The sequence below is a fragment of the Chelmon rostratus genome, chromosome 9 (genome assembly GCF_017976325.1).
Source record: "Chelmon rostratus isolate fCheRos1 chromosome 9, fCheRos1.pri, whole genome shotgun sequence".
NCBI classification, from domain to species: Eukaryota; Metazoa; Chordata; class Actinopteri; order Chaetodontiformes; family Chaetodontidae; genus Chelmon; species Chelmon rostratus.
Window position 1 is genome coordinate 28981830 of NC_055666.1, and position 20008 is coordinate 29001837.

The 20008-nt window shown below is 47.9% G+C and overlaps 1 protein-coding gene across 1 annotated transcript in view; it reads left to right on the top strand.

The window, feature by feature from the left end:
* The window catches only part of arap3 (ArfGAP with RhoGAP domain, ankyrin repeat and PH domain 3), a 31195-nt gene that overhangs the window by 9295 nt on the left and 1892 nt on the right, over positions 1-20008 (top strand). The window contains exons 2-34 of the mRNA XM_041944161.1: positions 322-484; positions 622-1572; positions 2447-2487; positions 2693-2775; positions 2978-3027; positions 3757-3996; positions 5265-5334; positions 5948-6068; positions 6853-7037; positions 7333-7439; positions 7918-8117; positions 9603-9688; positions 9868-10050; positions 10731-10869; positions 11550-11654; positions 11856-12009; positions 12087-12189; positions 12622-12820; positions 13404-13467; positions 13550-13713; positions 13876-14088; positions 14623-14728; positions 15318-15465; positions 16012-16080; positions 16183-16257; positions 16371-16488; positions 16647-16775; positions 17739-17875; positions 17965-18047; positions 18485-18520; positions 18795-18858; positions 19387-19524; positions 19916-19954. Of these exons, the coding sequence (XP_041800095.1) occupies positions 411-484; positions 622-1572; positions 2447-2487; positions 2693-2775; positions 2978-3027; positions 3757-3996; positions 5265-5334; positions 5948-6068; positions 6853-7037; positions 7333-7439; positions 7918-8117; positions 9603-9688; positions 9868-10050; positions 10731-10869; positions 11550-11654; positions 11856-12009; positions 12087-12189; positions 12622-12820; positions 13404-13467; positions 13550-13713; positions 13876-14088; positions 14623-14728; positions 15318-15465; positions 16012-16080; positions 16183-16257; positions 16371-16488; positions 16647-16775; positions 17739-17875; positions 17965-18047; positions 18485-18520; positions 18795-18858; positions 19387-19524; positions 19916-19954 (4674 nt within the window). The 5' untranslated portion in view covers positions 322-410. The remainder of the gene's footprint in view (positions 1-321; positions 485-621; positions 1573-2446; positions 2488-2692; positions 2776-2977; positions 3028-3756; positions 3997-5264; positions 5335-5947; positions 6069-6852; positions 7038-7332; positions 7440-7917; positions 8118-9602; positions 9689-9867; positions 10051-10730; positions 10870-11549; positions 11655-11855; positions 12010-12086; positions 12190-12621; positions 12821-13403; positions 13468-13549; positions 13714-13875; positions 14089-14622; positions 14729-15317; positions 15466-16011; positions 16081-16182; positions 16258-16370; positions 16489-16646; positions 16776-17738; positions 17876-17964; positions 18048-18484; positions 18521-18794; positions 18859-19386; positions 19525-19915; positions 19955-20008) is intronic.

Sequence of the window (20008 nt, forward strand, 5' to 3'; positions counted from 1 at the left end):
AAAAATGACGCAGAGTTAGTGAAAGCTGACACTCCAGGAGCCAAACCTGAGCCCAGATCTGCTGTATGTGTCTTTATAAATGACTGTGTAGTTTTGAATGAAGTGTTTCATTTTGCAGACAGTCTGAGGTGTTCTGCTTGTGTGTGGGGTTGTGTGATCTGTTTTCTGAGGAAACACTAAAACCAGTTCCTCCTGAGGTCTTCCTGCTGCAACAAGTCCAAATGTGTGAACAGACAGACAGATACTGAAGAGGTCTGTGTGGGGGTTAGACTCAGAGGTGCTTTGGGTTTAACCGTTGTCTCTGGTTCTTGTCTCTTCCAGATGGACCTCTGTCGTCTGTCCCTGCTGTAGGTCAGCGATGGCTGCGGTGTTTCCTGAATGCAGAGGAGACAAAGTCAGATCCAGACTCCATGTTGGTCGTCATGGCCTCGCTGGATGGAAGCACGCCGGTTGAGACGCTTCTAGTAGCAATTCATCTGGAGAGGTCAGAGTCTGGGACTCAGAGGGACCACAACACAGACTTGAATACTCAGTCTGATGAAGACATGTGATTTCAGCTGAGGACGAAGCATTAGGACAGCCTGGTTGAAGTTAATGACCAATTACATTTCTTCACTGCAGGTACCTGGACACCTTCCGTCGAGGTGGCCTCCTGTTGGCGAGAGACTTCACACACCTGGATCATGACGCCTTGGTCAGCCTGGGTATAACCGCCACGGGACACAGGAAGAGAATCCTACGACTGGTCAGTCACATTCAGAGGATAGAGGGTCAAAGAGCCAATCAGAAGGCTGATCTCCCACGTGACCGCTGTCAGTCCGTGACAGACGTTTCTTCACCAAAGCGAGGTCAGAGCGCCGCATCGCTCCGACAGTTGCCGGGACCTGTTAACTTTGAGGCGTTCAGGAACAGCTCGGCTCCAAACCTCGCCGCCATGCTGACGGACTCCGGCGGCGGCAGACCCGTCGTGAAGCCGGTTCCCAAACCCAGAACCGTCTTCAATCGTCGCAGGACAGCGCCCGTCCACTTCTGTCCGACACCAGAGCCCGCACCGCCCCCACCCAGGAGGCTTTCCCAGGACTCCATCTGTTTTACTGTGATAGAGAGTTTGACCTCAGGTGACACACCCACACCTGACAGGTTGACCTCTGACCTCGATGACAAGTCGACCACACACAGCCAACGACCAAGCCAGGCGGAGAGGGGGAGGCCGAATCGTAGCTCGTCTCTGTCAGACGCTGGAGGGTTGTTACCGCCTGTTCCCCCGAGGATGAACCGTGGGGTCCCGCCCGCCATGTTCCAGGGGTCCCCGCCCTCTTCTTCTTCTTTACCTGTGCAGACAGAGGACAACCAGACACTTCCTGTGACTTCCTGTCCTGTTAGTCTTCACAGCAGCAGGCGGTCTGAATCCTCGCCATCCAGTTCACCCAGAGGTGGGGGGATGGAGATGGTCTCTAATGAGATCTACTGGGGCACTTTACCTGGTTCTATTGCCCCTAGTGGAGGGAGGACTTACTGCAGCCAAGAGTCAGCTCCTCCGACTCCACCCAGACAAACACCTGAGAGGCATAGGTAGGTCTCTGTGATGGACCTGATTGTAAACCAGAATCCACACAAGGAGATTTATTTACTTATTTTTTAAATGTGCTAAACTAAATTTTGTGTCAAAATACATCCATATAATTAGCCTAAAGACAAACCTACCTTATGACTCACCCACTGACCGAGGCCTCTTAAGGCGTACCGACTTACTTACCCACCGAACGACCCACTAACCCGGGGGTCGGCAACCTTTACCACTCAAAGAGCCATTTGAACCTCAGCGCACAGCGTCTGCACGTCAGGGCTGTACGCCATCAGCGAGCACGATGAACTAAACGACTGAGCTTAAATAAAATACACTTTTATTAAAAACTCATTAATTATTTTCAGGAGCCGCATCAGAGGGATGAGCGAGTCGGGGGTTGCCGACCCCTGCACTGAACTATCCATGTACTATCTATCTATCCATTTATCTGTCCCTCCATCCAAACATACTGACAACAGTCTTCAGAAGTGAGCTGTTCTGTGTATCTGATCCCCCTCCCTGCCGTCCTGGTGCTCACACTGGGAGGTGAACTTTGTGAAACATACAAGAGGAGATGGTGGCGGAGCAGAGAGATGGAAATATGCAGCGCTGCTGCGCTCCTAGACCAGGAGGACCACTGGTTGTAGTATTAAGGACATCTTAATCAGGACGACGTGTTTCAGCTTGTGGCTTCATCAGGATCCTAGAACGCTCCCAGAGTAGATGGGATATATAATCCAGTGGATCCAGAGCCACATGTCAGGATCTCTGCCTCTGCTGCACAGATTCAGACCTGTAGCCTTAATCTATCTCTCATTAGTGGAAATACTGGAGTGTGCCTTTAAATCAATTATTGATTTTGTCTCTGTGTGCTTTCAGTGGCAGCACTTTAAGTAACAACTCTTCAGGATCAGCCAGAGGTGAGTACAGATGTGAAGACTGGCTAATGAAAACATGACCTTTGACCAAAATTTAAAGGGACAACCGTCTTGTTGATCTTGTTTTTCCACTTTATTGGTTTGACTGAATATGAAAGTGCTGTGTGTGCTGTAATCGGCCGGCCAGGGTCACACTGAGTTTGGGGGGGCCTTACCGTCCAGTTCACTCAGTCTTTCTGTTCAACAGCTTCGACAGACGACCCTGAGGAGGAGATCAGTCCGTACTGTGAAACTGTTTTCCAAACCAGAAGAAATCCACTCATCTGTGAGGTGAGACAGCAGCACAAAGGCTAAACTAGCAAACCTTCCTTCTTTCCCTCATCACAGAGATGTTATTAAAGACTCCGCTGGTGAACCCGTGATGGAGAGAGATCAGTTCCTAAACGGTCACAAATCTGCCAGAGCGTGTTTGATTGAATTATCTCCAGTCTGTGATGACAGAACAGTGGTCCTTTAATGTTTTGTCCTGCAGAGTGAAAGAGAAATGAGGAGGGGGGAGGAGAAACATGCAGAGGATCATGGGTAAGACACCAGCAACTTTATATGTTTATTCTTTAGCTTTGTGTGAGAAAATATTAAATACTGTATAAAAACATAATGATAGCCTGACATCCCAGGATACAATAATACAGACAACATAAGAGAGTATGAAAGACACAGTCAAACAATACATCTCTAAAAAAAATCACGTTAACAAAGGTTACATCACAGCTGCATCACAGATTAAATAATAAAAATCAATTAATCAAATAATATTAATTAATGTGTCTGCTTTCAACACAGGCTTTGGTTGAATTAGCTGAGGCTGCACAATATTAAAGACAGCTCGCTGTTCTGTATACGCAGTAAGACAGATGTATAGAACAGCATCGTCTGCATATTGAAGGTACATGACCTCAGATATCAGGTTCTGATCTTTAAACTCAAGCTTGTGTTGAATCCAGACAAAACTTGTTTTTGACGTTGGAAACAGCAGTTGAGAAAGACAGGAAGCTTCACGACAGCTGCTAACCCTAACCCTCGTGGTGAGATTGTTTTCTCAACTGCTGTCGCTAAAGTCAAGAATGAACTTTGAGGGATAATTAACAAACCATACAAACCACATTATAGGACCAAAAAGATGAGGACTCATTTTCCTCTGCTGATCACAAAAGGTAAAAGACCTGCAAAGTCCACAGATTTCAAAATAAAACGTGATGCCTGGTTAATCTGCCCGAAACTCTATGAATGAAGTTGTATTTGTACCTTCAGGTGTCAGAAGTTCTCCTGGACAAAGCGTTTGTCTCAGGCTCTTCACTCCGGAGACTCTCAGGGCTACAGCACCGTTGGAGAACTTCCACCAGCCACCCGCGGCCTCTCCCTGTCCCCCCACACCTTCCCGCCAGAGACCGACGAGGACCTGACCATCTCCCCCTACGCCAGCTACACCTCTCTGACCGAGAGAGCGCCACCCATCATCAGCGGCTGGCTGGACAAGTTGTCTCCACAGGGGTGCGTTTGATTTAGAGCACAGGTTACACCAGACAGAACTAAACCGCTGGGGTTCGTTTGATTTAGACTTACCCGACCAATCAGAGCGACTGAATCAGCTCGTTGAGAACATCAATGACACAACCTTCTGTTTGTGTGTGTGTGTGTATGTGTGTGTGTGTGTGTCTCTGTCTGTGTGTGTGTCTCTGTCTGTGTGTGTGTGTGTGTGTGTGTCTCTGTCTGTGTCTCTATCTGTGTGTGTGCTGTGTTTGTCAGGGGTCAGAGGTCAGCGCTGGCAGTTGTGCTGCATCTCCTCCTTTCTGCTCCTCCCTGTGTCTCCTCCCTCTTGAGGAGCTGCCTCTGCCTGGTCACCTTCCTCTCCTCCTCCTCCTGCTCCTCTTCATCTTCGTCTTCACCTCGGTGTGTTTGTCTTTTATTCCCTCTTTCCTTCCTTTCCTCCCACTACACCTCTTTGGTGAGACTCTTTCTTTGCGTCTTTGTGTCTTTGTTCCTTTGTGTCTTTGTGTCCATGTGTCTTTGTGTGTTTGTGTCTGTGTGTCTTTGTTCCTTTGCGTCTTTGTGTCCATGTGTCTTTGTGTGTTTGTGTCTGTGTGTCTTTGTGTCTTTGTGTCTTTATGTGTCTGTGTCTTTGTGTCTTTGTTCCTTTGTGTCTTTGTGTGTTTGTGTCTGTGTGTCTTTGTGTCTTTGTGTCATTGTGTCCATGTGTCTTTGTGTCTTTGTGTCTTTGTATCTCTGTGTCTTTGCGTCTTTGCGTCTTCGTGTCTTTGTGTCCTTGCGTCTTTGTGTCTTTGTTCCTTTGTGTCTTTGTGTCCATGTGTCTTTGTGTGTTTGTGTCTGTGTGTCTTTGTTCCTTTGCGTCTTTGTGTCTTTGTGTCCATGTGTCTTTGTGTGTTTGTGTCTGTGTGTCTTTGTGTCTTTGTGTCTTTATGTGTCTGTGTCTTTGTTCCTTTGTGTCTTTGTGTGTTTGTGTCTGTGTGTGTTTGTGTCTTTGTGTCATTGTGTCCATGTGTCTTTGTGTCTTTGTATCTCTGTGTCTTTGCGTCTTTGCGTCTTCGTGTCTTTGTGTCCTTGCGTCTTTGTGTCTTTGTTCCTTTGTGTCTTTGTGTCTTTGCATCGTTGTGTCTTTGTGTCTTTGCATCGTTGTGTCTTTGTTCCTTTGTGTCTTTGTGTCTTTGCATCGTTGCGTCTTTGTGTCCTTGCATCTTTGTGTCTCTGTGTCTTGTTATAAAGGGATCATGTTTGTTCTGACGTGTGTTTTTATTTTTCAGGAACTATGTTTTCCAGAAGCGCTACGTGAAGTTCGATGGCAAAAACCTGATGTACTTTGGCAGCGAGAAGGTACGAAGCTGGTTTATTTCCTAACAACAAGCACAGCTGACCGTTAGCGGCTCCTCTTCCACCTCCTGATCTATCAGTGTGGTGAGGAGGCCAACAGTCCTCTACGTCCTCAGATCTCCCAGCAGCTGAGAGTCACGCTGTATTCATAAACCATCCTGACTTAAATCTTAGATCTTAAATCTGTTCAGAAAACCACAAACTGCTGAAGGTGAAGACGCTCTGACTGCTCTGCTGCTGTGCTGATTTCAGGTCGTCAGCTTCTGCTTCCTGATGCTCTCAGGCTCTTCTCATTAGTCATCAGCAGATTCTAGCAGGAGTAATTTCCCAAATCCAAACCAGCAGGAGCCTGAACCCAAACAGGACGGTTTGTTTGCTGGTACACGACCTGGAGAATAAATCCTGCCTGACAGGCTCAGTTCAGGAGATAAAGTCCCACAAACAGTTTCTCCAGGATTTTACTGCAGGAACAGAAACGTGACCCCTCAGCCTGATTGTGATGTTTGTGCTGAACATCAAAAGAAACTGACACAAGTCATGAAACGTCCTTCTGAGTCTGAATGAAACACAAGAAACATGATCATTCAACCACTTCCTCTCACCTGCGCTGTTTCAGGACATCTACCCGAAAGGAGTGATCCCATTGGCTGCAATCCAGATGGCCCGCCCTGCCAAAGACAATAAATTTGAGATTGTGACGAGTCAGAGGATCTTTGTTTTCAGGACTGATAATGAAGGTGAAAGACAGCACACACACACACACACACACACACACACACCACAGGACTGACCTGGTCCTTGTTTGAGTCCTAAAAGATCCTGTGATACCATTTAAATATGACATCACTCTGGTTGTTGGTTCTGATCCTGAGACGTTGAGTTTGTCCTGGTGTCTCATACAAACATCAGTGAATCTGCTAGAAAGAAAACATTTTGAGTATTTGAACACCATCCATCCTTTAGATTACACACAGAGACAAAAGATTCAAAAAGACAAAGTAATGGACAAGCTCAGCTGGTCATGTGACCCGGCGGACAAAAGACTGACCCGCTAACCTGCCGCATTCAGAGGCTCTGAAGCAGCTCTTTACTGATCTCTGCAGACAGCACTTTATTTCTGCGGGGTGACACAGGAAGTAACAGAGGAAGAAGAGAGGGGCAGAGCAGAGGCCTCAGTGAGTCCACGATGTGGTTCTGAGTTCAGTTTGAACAGATCCACACAGTCCCAGTCAGTCATTTAATGTTAGAGGCCGTCGCTGCTGTTTACTGTGTGAATGAAGCTGAAGGTCTGCAGAGTCCTGAACCGCCTCAAACACCTGAGAGCTGAGGACGTCCAGCAGCATGGACGCTGATCCAGTCAAAGTCCCTGAGCCTCCAGAAAACTCATAACAAGACACAGCTGAGAGTAACTGTCATGAGAATGTCAGCATGTGAGTGAAGCAGCTGAGCAAACAGACAGACTAGTGATGATGATGATGATGATGATGATGATGATGGCCGCCGTGTGTCTCCTGTGCTCAGTGCTGAGGCGGCGGTGGGTCGGCACGCTGCAGGAGCACGTCAGAGATCAGCTGGTGTTCGGCCGGCGACGTTTCGGCCCCGGGTCTCACTGTCAGAAACACGGCGTCCTCGAGCTGAAAGGAACCAAATCTAAAGTGTACGCAGCCATCAACACGGAGCAGATCTGGCTCTACAAGAGCGAACAGGTGAGAGCACCAACACCTTTCCTCAACATGTGGAAAAAACATGACGAGGTCGTCCATGACGAGGTCGAACGCTCTCTAATGAAAATTCAGCTCTTTCACGAGTTTTCTAGAATCTTCTGACTGACTTTTGCAAAGAAGCAGGTTGGAATGAGCTCGCTGGTACGTTTGGTAAGAATCTGAGGCCGACTGAGATGTTTCTGCAGCTCTGAACACCAAAGCAGCGTTTGTGTTTATTCTGGGATGCTGCAGCCTGTTGGACTGTCTCCACGCGCGTCTCTAACTTCTGTGTCTGCAGTGTTTTCGGAACGGAATCGGCATCACGCTGATCGAAGCTCGGGGAGCGACCATCAGAGACGGAAAACACAAGAGCTTCGACCTCATCACGCCATACAAAACCTTCAGGTATCGTAGAGCTGTTATTCATACAGCTGTGCGGGTTAATGCAGCTTCTTCATGTGACAGAGCTCCTTTAAAGCCGGCTGAGAAGAGTCCTTCTGGCTCTTTATGTCAAACGTTCAGCTTCCAGCAGAGAAGCTTCATGTGTACTTCTGTAGTTTTCAGCTCTTTAGATGAAACTGGGAGTGAAACGCTGTCAGCCTCTGCCAGGCTGGTCCAAAAAGCAGGTCAGAGAATGAGAAAAAGCTGATTATGGTTAATTCCCTGCAGCTCTGCAGCCCTGCAGCTCTGCAGCGCTGCCTCACAGCCCTGCAGCTGAAACTATCGCTTCAGTCTGCTGCGTTCAGCTCCTGAAGTCGAGACTTTCCTTTCTGTCATAACGTCAACACTGAAAACTGAAATCACACTTGAAAAGGGGGGTTTCTGTCTTTAAAATGCCGTTGCCGTGGCGACCTTCCAACAAGCCTCTGCTCCGCCTCCTCAGCTTCACGGCCGAGTCGGACCGGGACAAACGGGACTGGATGGAGGCGCTGCAGGAGTCGATCGCGGAGACTCTGTCGGATTACGAGGTGGCCGAGAAGATCTGGTCCAACCGATCCAACAGGATGTGCGCCGACTGCAAGGCCCTGAACCCCGACTGGGCCTCCATCAACCTGTGTGTGGTCATCTGCAAGAACTGTGCAGGTACCTGAAGTACTCAGAGAAGTGGATTTAGTTACAGTAGATTACATTAGATCAGATCAGACTAGCCACAGTCTGTCATGGAGATGGATGAGGTAATCTATCATCTGTCTGTCTGTCTCATCTGGTTTGTCTGATGGATTTAAATCCATCGATGTGATTGGTGGACAGCTCACAGTAACTGTCCTGAACACCATTCGGCTGCTTCCATTTGATGAGGTTCGATTCACTGCTCTGTTCATGGTGGACAGAAATACTCCAGAAACCACCTGAACATCCCACAAACCTCCAAGCAGCGTCCACTGCTCCCCGTTTCACAGACGCTCAGCACTGCACTCTGTGCTGGAGCTCAACCTGATTCCAATGTTCATAATGTGAACATGAACACACACACACACACACAGACACACACACACACACAGACACACACACACACACACACACAGACACACACACACACACAGACACACACACACAGACACACACAGACACACACACAGACACACACACACACACACACAGACACACACAGACACACACACACACAGACACACACACACACACACAGACACACACAGACAGACACAGACACACACACACACACACACACACACACACACATGTGTCTGTGTGTGTCTGTGTGTGTCTGTGTCACACAGACAGTGTCTGTGTGTGTGTGTGTCTGTGTGTGTGTGTGTGTGTGTGTGTCTGTGTGTGTGTGAGTGTGTCTCTGTGTGTGTGTGTGTCTGTGTGTGTCTGTGTGTGTGTGTGTGTGTGTCTGTGTGTGTCTGTGTGTGTGTGTGTGTGTGTGTGTCTGTGTGTGTGTCTGTGTGACACTGTCTGTGTGTGTGTGTGTCTGTGTGTGTGAGTGTGTCTCTCTGTCTGTGTGTGTGTGTGTGTCTGTGTGTGTGTGTGTGTGTGTGTGTTTTTTTGTCTCACCTGAAGCTGAACTCTTCCTGTTCGGCCTCAGTCTGACAGGAAGCTGCTTCATTTCTTCATGTCTCTTCTTCCTCAGAGGGACATCAGAAGAAACACTGGAGGACTGAAACAGGGTTTTTGAAGATGCACACAAATACTTGTCTAGTACTACTGCAGTACTGGCTCAGGCATGTTTACAGTACAGTCCAGCAGTACTCAGTGTGCTGAACGTATCGTTGTGTTTGGGAATGTGGTGAAATGCTGTATTTTTGGAATCAGACGGGGGGGGGGGCAGCATGTCGACCATGTGAAGTGGGACACTGACATCCATCATCACAGATACTCTGACGTTAGACTGAACCATCAGTTGTACTGATGAATGAAACCAGAACAGCAGCTTCTTCCAGGTGAACAAGAATCAACCAGGAAGTGAAACGACGTGAAACAACCGACCAATCAGAGTTTGTGGGCGGGATTAAAAATGAGGATGAAGTGACGTCACCGTCCTCACACACCTCCCGTTTGTTCACCTGTGTGTGTGTGTGTGTGTGTTTGTGTGTGTGTCTGCAGGGCAGCACAGAGGTCTGGGGACAATGGTCTCTAAGGTCCAGAGTCTGAAACTGGACACCAGCGTTTGGAGCAACGAGATCGTCCAGGTGAGACCAGAACCAGTGTACCGCCTGAAGCACCTGTTCTCACCCAGACCTCATAGCAGAGCAGTTCATGAACCGTCTGAGGGATCAGGTCCAGAGCCTGAACAATCAGCTTCAGCCCATGTTTGGCTCCGGGCCGGTCTGCAGTCCTGAACCTCGTTCCACTGTTTGTCTGTCTTCAGCTGTTCATCATGCTGGGGAACGACCGGGCCAACGAGTTCTGGGGGGCTCGGCTGTGTCCGGCGGAGGAGCTGGACTGCGACGCCTCGCCTGAGCAGAGACGGGAGTTCATCACCCAGAAATACAGAGAGGGCCGATACCGGCTGAGCCACCCTGCGTTCCCCAGCCAGGAGGCGCTGCTGAAGGTCTGACTGCCCGTAGACCGCCTCCCTTTATTTAGACCTGGACTCACTGGTCCGCTGCTACTGAAACAGTACTGAGACTGTGGACACTGCTCAGTGTCTTCTGTCTGTGTGTGTGTCCCAGTAATCCCAGTCAGACTCCAGTAAAACAACAGGTCTCTCAGTCTGTCTTTATGTCTCTCAGTCTGTCTTAATGTCTCTGTCTTATTGTCTCTCAGTCTTCTTAATGTCTCTGTCTTAATGTCTCTCAGTCTGTCTTAAAGTCTCTCAGTCTGTGTTAATGTCTCTGTCTTAATGTCTCTCAGTCTGTCTTAAAGTCTCTCAGTCTGTGTTAATGTCCCTGTCTTAATGTCTCTCAGTCTGTCTTATTGTCTCTCAGTCTGTCTTAAAGTCTCTCAGTCTGTGTTAATGTCTCTGTCTTATTGTCTCTCAGTCTGTCTTAATGTCTCTCAGTCAGTCTTAACATCCCTGTCTTAATGTCTCTCAGTCTGTCTTATTGTCTCTCAGTCTGTCTTAATGTCTCTCAGTCAGTCTTAACGTCCCTGTCTTAATGTCTCTCAGTCTGTCTTTATGTCTCTGTCTTAATGTCTCTCAGTCTGTCTTTATGTCTCTGTCTTTATGTCTCTCAGTCTGTGTTAATGTCTCTCAGTCTGTCTTAACGTCTGTCTCTCTGTCTCTGACAGGTCTTGTGCTCAGCGGTCTCTGAACAGACTCTTCTGAAAACTGTCACTCAGATCTTCTCGGAGGCGGAGTCAGCTCGCCTCGCCAACTCCAACAGCGGCCAACGACATCATGACCTGCTGGATCACTGCATCGTGTCAGGTGATCTCTACTGTACTGTGATCTACTGAGATCTGCTCCGCGTTGTGTGTGTGTGTGTGTGTTTTTAATATGTTGCTACAGCTGAATACTCTTCTCTTCTCTTTGTCTCTTCATCTCTTTGTCTTTGTCTCTTTGTCTTTGTCTCTATCTCTTTTTTGTCTTTGTCTCTTTGTCTCTTCATCTCTTTGTCTCTTCATCTCTTTGTCTTTGTCTCTTCGTCTCTTTGTCTCTTCGTCTCTTTGTCTCTTTGTCTTTGTCTCTATCTCTTTTTTGTCTTTGTCTCTTTGTCTCTTCATCTCTTTGTCTCTTCATCTCTTTGTCTTTGTCTCTTCGTCTCTTTGTCTCTCTGACTCTTTCTCTCTTCATCTCTTTGTCTCTTCGTCTCTTTGTCTTTGTCTCGTTGTCTTTCTCTCTTTGTCTTTGTCTTGTTGTCTTTCTCTCTTTGTCTCTTAATCTCTTTATCTCTTTGTCTTTATCTCTTCATCTCTTTGTCTTTGTCTCTTTGTCTCTTCATCTCTTTGTCTCTTTCTCTCTTCATCTCTTTGTCTCCTCGTCTCTTTGTCTTTGTCTCGTTGTCTTTCTCTCTTTGTCTTTGTCTTGTTGTCTTTCTCTCTTTGTCTCTTTGTCTTTGTCTCTTTGTCTTTGTCTCTTTGTCTTCGTCTCTTTGTCTCTCCTCTCAGACCCCAGTGTCTACGATGAGATCATGCAGCCCGTCCTTCACTCTGGTTACCTCTACAAGTCCGGCTCCGTCCACAGAGGGACACTGTCCAGGAAAACACGAGAAGGTGGGAGGGGGGGTCAGCTGGCTCAGGTTGTTTTTTCTCTCAGGTGTGAACGAATGAAACAATAATGAGGCTTCACTGGACAGAACAATGTACAGCAAGAACCAGATGAGTGTTTATTGGGAACATTTCCAGGTAATTCTAGAGACTCTGAGGAACCTGTAAGATCTGATGAGACTGAACGTCTCCTCGTCTCTCTGTCAGACTTCCAGAAGTTCTGGTGTTCGGTGGATCGGTCTCTGCTCTTCTATGAGTCGGATCGATCGGCCGATCCCTGCATGCAGATCAGCGTTAAAGACATTGTGTGTTTGGGCGTCAGTCGACCGGACACCTCCAACAACAACGGCTTCATCGACAGGTACGGACGTTACGTTGCACCTGACGCTTCATTCGAGTTAAATTCCAAAGGTGAGATCTGTGTTTCACTTCTCTCAGGTTCCGCTACACTTTCGAGTTGTATTTGACTTCAGAGAAACTTTATCAGTTTGGTTTGGAGACGGCCGAGACTCTGCACAGCTGGACCAGATCCATCGGGAAGGTCTGAAACTCTGTCCTACCTTCAACCACAACACTGAGATCTTTCCCACAAACTAACTGCAGAGTTTAGTGGTTTTAAATGATGGTTCTGTAATAAAGAACTTTACTGTTCATTCAGAGGGAGAACACCTTCAAAGTGGATTTAAGTGTTCCTCATATAATCACTAAAACCCCCTTTCATACCAGGACCTCCACAGGAGAGAATCTCCTCCCTCCTGCAAATGACAGTTAAGCCAAAAGGGGGACAGAATGATGAAGGACTAAAGTCTGGATGTAGAATGTAGAATTCCAACTATTCTAAACTTGTTTAAAAGGTTTAGTTATGAGAGGAAGTGATGTCATAGGTAGGCTGTGACTGTAGGGCTTTTACTTCCTGTCCAGCTGGCAGCGTGATAACTTTTCCTTTTTGTTCTTTGCTAACCGTCCCCACCAGGCTGCGACCCCCCTCAGCTGTCACTGCCTGCTGACTCGGGAGTTTGAGCGGGTCGGTCTGCTGCGGTACAGAGCCATGTTGGACCCTCAGCAGTGGAAGGAGGCCTACTTCGTCCTGCAGAAGTCCAACCTCTTCATCTGTCCCCGAAATGACGGCGCCGCGGAGGACATCATCAACCTGAACCGTCTGCAGGAGCTCAGTCAGTGTCCTGGACAGACCTGGTCTCTCATTTACAACTGTGCAGAACCGTGTGCACAAAAACAAAACTGAGCCTGCAGGGGGCGCCGTTTTCTTCATGAAAATTGCAATCTGTAAAAACTGAATGTGCACACCTGCACGAAAACTGTGCGCCACACGTACGAGCGTTTAATACACGGGTGATGTGGTGAACTGAAGCCACAAGCGTTAAATATAGACCCACGTTTTCATAAACAGTCAAAGTTCTTAATATTATCTTGTAATACTGTTCTCAGCAGCAGGTGAAGCGTCAGCTGTCGTCTAGTTTCTGTAACTCTGCAGCGAACACAAACATCTCTGAACTAAACAGTAAATCCTGCAGTGACCCTCAGCTCATTGATTTGGCAGCATTCGTGTGGCGCTTTGGCATTGACCATTTATGGTGAATGTGGGCGTGTAGAGGGCGGGACATGAGGTGGATCCAGGTGTGCACATGTCCAGGTTCCTGGATCCTGCACACCGTTTTCTAAATGAGACTCCAGGTCTACAAACACAACACGTCTGTGTGGTTGATTCAGAAAAAACAGTCTCTGTTTGCGTTGAAGGTATCACCTCCGAGACCGAAAACCACGACAAGAAAGACATCCTGGTTTTAGTGGAAAAAGGAAGGTGAGACGAAGAGTTCCTCTGTGAGACATGTGGTTTGGCTGAATTTCTGTTTCTCTTCATCATTCCGCTTCCTCTTCGTCAGGACTCTCCACCTGCAGGGCGTTGGGCGGACAGATTTCTCTCTGTGGTATTCGGACATCCAGCGAGCAGCCGGTGGCAAAGGAAACACTCTGAGGGAACAGCAGCTGAGCAGAAACGACATCCCCATCATCGTGGACAGCTGCATCGCCTTCATCACTCAGTACGGTGAGGAAGAGGAGAAACTTTCAGCTCCGAACTGTCTCCATCTCTGCAGCTCTACGGAGCTTTTCAGCCTCTTTCAGCGTTATTGGAACACTTCCTGTCTCAGCTCAGATATTCTTCCTCCCTCACTGTGTGCCTGCGTGACGTTCTGAGCATGCTCTGTAGGTCTGGGCCACGAGGGGATCTATCGGAAGAACGGGGCCAAATCCAGGATCAAACTGCTGATGGAGGAGTTTCGCAAAGACGCTCGAAACGTCAAACTGCGGATTGGCGACCACTTCATCGAGGACGTGACGGACGTCCTGAAGAGGTTCTTCAGAGAGGTGGACGACCCCATCTTCATGGCCGACCTCCACCCATTGTGGCAGGAGGCTGCTAGTGAGTCCGCTTTAGAACAGAGTCGAGGTCACTGCTGTCAGATCCAGAGTTCAGGGTCTGTTTTCAGGCGTTGCTCATCACTGTCATACAAGCTTTCAGATCAGCTGATTGAAAAGACATCAGATCCTTGGTTGACTCTGTAAAACCCGTAAAACTCTGTGACCAGGCAGACTGGAGGCAGTGTGGTATATCCTCAGGTGTATTTACCTGAACCTCTGTGTTCTGTTGACACTGGCCGAACTTCATCATTGTGAAAGTAATACTCACGATTGCAATCATGCGTCAATGCTGCGTTCCCGGTTAAACCTCATTAAAACTCAGTATGAGGGACATTAGTGAGGTGGTCAACCTGAACAAACCGTAAAACTCCAATAACAGAAATCCGGATCCTTTTTGTGATTTGAGCTGAAGTCCAGAGTACTGTTTCCAGAGAAACATCATCCGTTCAGCATCAGGTTTATAAGCGATTCTTAAAACTGCAAAAAAAAGTCAAGATGAAATATGGGTTTAAGTCTGTCCTGCTTTCATCTTCAGAAATCCCTCAGAAGAGTCACAGGCTGGACCGCTACAAAGAGATCATCCGGAGTCTTCCTCGAGTCAACAGGACCACGCTGGCTGCTCTCATCAGTCACCTGTACAGGTGAGCTCACGCTAACAGACCTGCAACTCCGGGGCCTGTTTCATTTGCAACATGAGACACTTCTCCTCATGCTAATTGTTACACTTATGACACGTCTCAAATGTACCGTAATTCCTCAAATTGTGGCCGGGGCCTTTATTTACTTGCCAGTCCTCAATGTGAAGCAGGTTTATGCCACAGACAGGCCTTTATTTAGCAGTTTTTTCTGAGACATTGACACACATGCCCCCGCAGTGACTGGAATAAGACAATCATACTGCTGATGAGTGATCCAGAACAACAAGGTGTTGCAAACAACAGGGTTATCCTGTGAATTTATTAAACGACAGAGAAGGAAAGGCACATGTTTAGCAGGCAGAACCAGGAGTTTTTCTCCAGCCTGCATTATTTGTTCATGTTCATGTCCCTGACCTTCATTAGAGGACCCGGCTTTTATTTGATCAGTTTTTATTTGAGGGGGCAGGATATCTCTGAAACAAAATGCTAGATCATTAGCTTGTTCTGACAGCATCAGGAGCAGCAGCACTGGGGTCAGCAGTCGTGCTGTAAGCAGCAGAGAAGTAAAGCTGTCGTTGAACTTCTCTCTCAGGGTCCAGAAGTGTGCTGATCTGAACCAGATGTGCACTAAGAACCTGTCGCTGCTGTTCGCTCCCAGTCTGTTTCAGACTGACGGAAAAGGAGAACACGAGGTGAAGATCGTAGAGGATCTGATAGACAACTACCTGTACGTCTTTGACGTGAGTACAAAGTGGAGGTCGAGTCACTTTCATTGGTATCATACACCCTGATTCCAACAGCTGGATCAATAAACAGGAAGTGATCACCTGCTGATCCTCTCTGACAGAAACTCACCTGGAAACAGCACAAAGTCAATATATTTACTGTCTGAGCTCATCAGCTTCACTGATTTCTGTAAATATCTGCTGATTCTGGATCTGATGCAGCAACACGTTTCAAACACGTTGAGACAGGAGCAACTAAAGACTGGGAAAGATGTGGAACGCTCCAAAAACACCTGTTTGGATCATTCCACAGGTAAACAGGCTGATTGGTAACAGGTGATAGCATCATGAAAGGCTCAGTGGTTCACAGCGAGGATGGAGCGAGGGTCAACACTTTGTGATCACGTGATTGGATGAAGAGATTAATACCTGGACTCAGGAACACTTCAGGAAACTGCTGTCAGTAGACTCAGTCTGGTTCTTGATTCTGGTTTTATTCTGGACTTTTCTTGAATCAAAGTTGTGAAAACTGAACAAATCCAAGTTGTGATCCTGTTTCAGATTGACGAGGAGCATCAGACTCAGATCGAGCTGGAAATCAGCCTCATCACCACCTGGAAAGACACTCAGGTACTCTGTTCCTGCAGTGATGATGTCATAGCTAACATCAGGAAAGTGTTTAATGAGAGCGACAGTTTGTAGATTGTAAGTTGGTGCTGGTTTCTGTCTCAGCTGTCTCAGGCCGGCGATCTGATCATCGAAGTCTACCTGGAGATGAAGATACCGGACTGCTGCATCACTCTCAAAGTAAGTGTGACACTCAGGATCAGCGTTCACCTGACTCCCACCCAGTGCATGCTGGGATAAACAGGAAGTTTATTTCCAGCTGTGACGGTTCGTGTGACCTTTGACCCCCGCAGGTGTCTCCCACCATGTGTGCTGAGGAGCTGACCAATCAGGTTCTGTTCATGAGGAACGTCCCGGCCGGAGACAAAGACGTGTGGATGACGTTTGAGGCCATTGAGGACGGACAGCTGGGTGAGACGACAAGATAACGCCTGTCTCTCCCTCAGATCCTCCAGGACTGAGTTTAGATTCAGGCCCGTCTGTCTCTCTGTCTCTGACACAGCTGCCCAGATGTGTTCAGGGTGCCTGGGAGATTTTAGCGTCCCACCTGACAGTTGTTCTCATTTCAGAGCGTCCGTTACACCCCAAAGAGAAAGTCCTGGAGCAGGCTCTGCAGTGGTGCAAGATGGCCGACCCGAGCTCGGCCTACCTGGTGGTGAAGAGAGTTCCTAAAGGAGAAGGCATCAACATCCTGACCTGTGGGTGCAGCACACACACTGAACACACACCGCCTCTCTCGGCTGCTCCTCCCCGCTGAGTCTGTCTCTAAAAACACGGAGGGGAAGCTTAGAAAGTGTCTGTGTGTCGATTGTTTCTGGTTTTTCTTCATCAGTTTCTTTTCTTCCAGAACGTTCTCCATCGCCGATCATTCAGAAACCAACAGAAGCTCAAAAGAGCAGCTGGTTAAAGACGCAGATACGAAAACTGCTCAGTTCACTTCCTGTTACTGTCAGTGCTGATACCTGTCTGTCTCTCTTTCTCTCTGTCTGTCTCTCTGTGTGCCTGTCTGTCTGTCTGTTTCTGTCTGTCTCTCTGCCTTTCTGTCTGTCTGTCTGTCTCTCTCTCTGTTTGTCTCTCTGTCTGTCTGTCTCTCTCTCTGTCTTTCCCTCCTGTCTCTCTGCCTGTCTGTCTCTCTGCCTGTCTGTCTCTCTCTCTGTCTTTCTCTGCCTGTCTCTCTGTCTGTCTCTCTGCCTGTCTGTCTCTCTGTGTGTCTCTCTGCCTGTCTCTCTCTCTGTCTCCCTGCCTGTCTCTCTGTCTGTCTCTCTGCCTGCCTGTCTCTCTGCCTGTCTGTCTGTCTCTGTCTCTCTCTCTCTCTCTCTCTCTCTCTCTTTGCCTGTCTCTCTGTCTGTCTCTCTCTCTGTCTCTCTCTCTGTCTCTCTGCCTGTCTCTCTGTCTCTCTCCCTCTCTCTCTGTCTCTCTGCCTGTCTCTCTGTCTGTCTGTCCCTCTGTCTGTCTCTCTGCCTGTCTGTCTCTCTGTCTGTCTCTCTGCCTGTCTGTCTCTCTCTCTGCCTGTCTCTCTGTCTCTCTCTCTGTCTCTCTGCCTGTCTGTCTCTCTGTCTGTCTCTCTGCCTGTCTCTCTCTCTGTCTCTCTGTCTGTCCCTCTGTCTGTCTCTCTGCCTGTCTGTCTCTCTGTCTGTCTCTCTGCCCGTCTGTCTGTTCAGCCTATAAGAGTGAGACCATGAAAATCGGTCTCTTGAAGTGTCGTGAAGAACCTCCGAAGCTCCTCCAGGGAAACCGGTTCCAGGAGAGAACGTTCCAGATCAAAGACCACAAACTGCTGCTGCTCAAAGACAAGAAGGTACCGCTCAGCGAGAACTGGGTTTCTGTCAGAACCGGCTCAGACCGGCTCCCGTTCCAGTCTTCTGACTGCTCTGTGTTGTTGTTCAGAGCATCAGACCGGAGAAGGAGTGGTCTCTGAAGTCCATGAAGATCTACATCGGCATCCGCAGGAAGCTGAAAGCTCCGACCAGGTGACGTTTCAGAACAGAACACCAACTGATGACTGATCCCAGTGCTGCTATTGATCCGACCTTTCCATCGTAACATCTAATCGAAACAGATCGATCAGTAAATAATCGATAACACAAAGAGCCGTGAAGCTGCAGGGACACGAAGAATCCAGTTAGCTGGTCTGGTTCCTGCTTCAAACTGAGGTCACGTGACTCATCGGGTCACGTGACTCATCGGGTCATCGTAAACCAACGTTTGTCTGTTTGTTCAGTCGATGTTTGAGGTCAGAGTCACCTGGTCATGAGGTCATCAGTGTGAACGGTCAGAGCTGACCTGGGATCAGGAAACACCTGAAGAGGTCAGAGGTCAAACCTCCGTCTGTCGTCAGCTGACAGATGGAAACGATCCGTGATGTGATGTGTCGTGAAGTGACTGTGTGTGTGTTACCTGTGTGCAGGTGGGGGTTCACAGTGATGTCGGACAAACACCAGCTGTGAGTATCAGTGTTCTCATCAATGATTAACAGCTCCTCGTACGAGTCCGGACTCAGCTGTGACGAGTTCTTTTCTAACGAAACAAGTCGTTTCCTGTCAACGTCTTGATTCCTGGATCGTCAGGTGTTAACGAAGAATCAGTAGAACGAAAAGCTGCTGCGTCTCAGTGTTCTGAGTTCTGACACATTTAACTTTGGCCTGATCATTAATGTCATGAATTGATCACATGAATGATTCCCTGCATGAGATCAATAAACTCTTCTTCTCTCTCAGCTATCTGTGCTGCACCTGCGAGGCTGAACTGTGGGACTGGATCACCAGCTTCCTCAAAGCTCAGGTCAGATCGCCTCTCATCCTGATGGCTGATTCGGGATCAGATTCAGTCCAGCAGGGTCAGATGAGAGGAAGCTGCTCTGAATGTGATCAGAAGAAGCTGAAGTTTGTTTAACGGTGAAACATGTTGTGACCCCAACGTGACGTTAGCATGCTAACAGCTAGCTGTAGCCGTGCTGTATCGTAATACCACTTCGTACCTGAAGGGGTGAGGGTCTTACAGTTTAACCCCCCCCTGTAGCTTCAGCGGGGAGATGACTGTTTGTTCGTTTTCACAAGCCGTCTCAGCTTCTTTAGTCAAAATCAACTCATATTGTCAAGAACGTAAATATTCACACACATATTTTCCTTTTTAAACAGAGAAAAACAACCGTCGACCTCCTCAGTTTGTTTCTCTCTTTTCTGTGATTAACCAGGTGAACTCCTCGTCAAACACAAACCGTCTCGTCTGCTTCGGTTCTCGAGGTTCTCCACACGAGACCGTCCTCGGCTCTCGCGCTTCCCCGCTGACTCTTTTGTGGTTATTTTGCAGAACGATGACCCGGGTCCGCCGGTGCTGAGGCGTCACTCCTCTTCAGATATCTCCAAGCAGAAGTTTGGCACGATGCCGCTCGTCCCCATCAGAGGAGACGAGAGCAACAGCAGCATGCTGTCGGCCAATCAGACGCTGGTCAGGCTGCACTTCTTCTTCTTTTAGAAAACTTTTGAGTAGATTCTGATTCCACGTACCTGATGACCAGGGAGGGGGGGGGGCACAGAAGAACAGATGAAGTGTTCAATGACAAAATAAAACATGCTCACAGGAGGACAAACCTGTGGATAAGACTTTTAAGACTTTTTGGATGTTCTGGTAGTTTTAAATGTTTGTCATCTGTTGTCATGACGCTGATGATGAAGATGAAGATGAAGAATAGTGAATGTTTGATCGATATAAGGCCGCTGATTCAGAGTCTGCGTTCTTTTTATGTCTCACATTCTTTTCCACTGGAAGAACAAACTTAAAGTGGACTCAAGTGGAGTCGTAATTGTTCATCAGACTCTTTTCTGTCTTTTCTTTGCAGAGAAAGTTACACGACAGAAGGACTCTCTCCATGTACTTTGTGAGTACTTTGTACTTTTAATGCATACTTTGTGAGCATTGTGTACTTTATTTT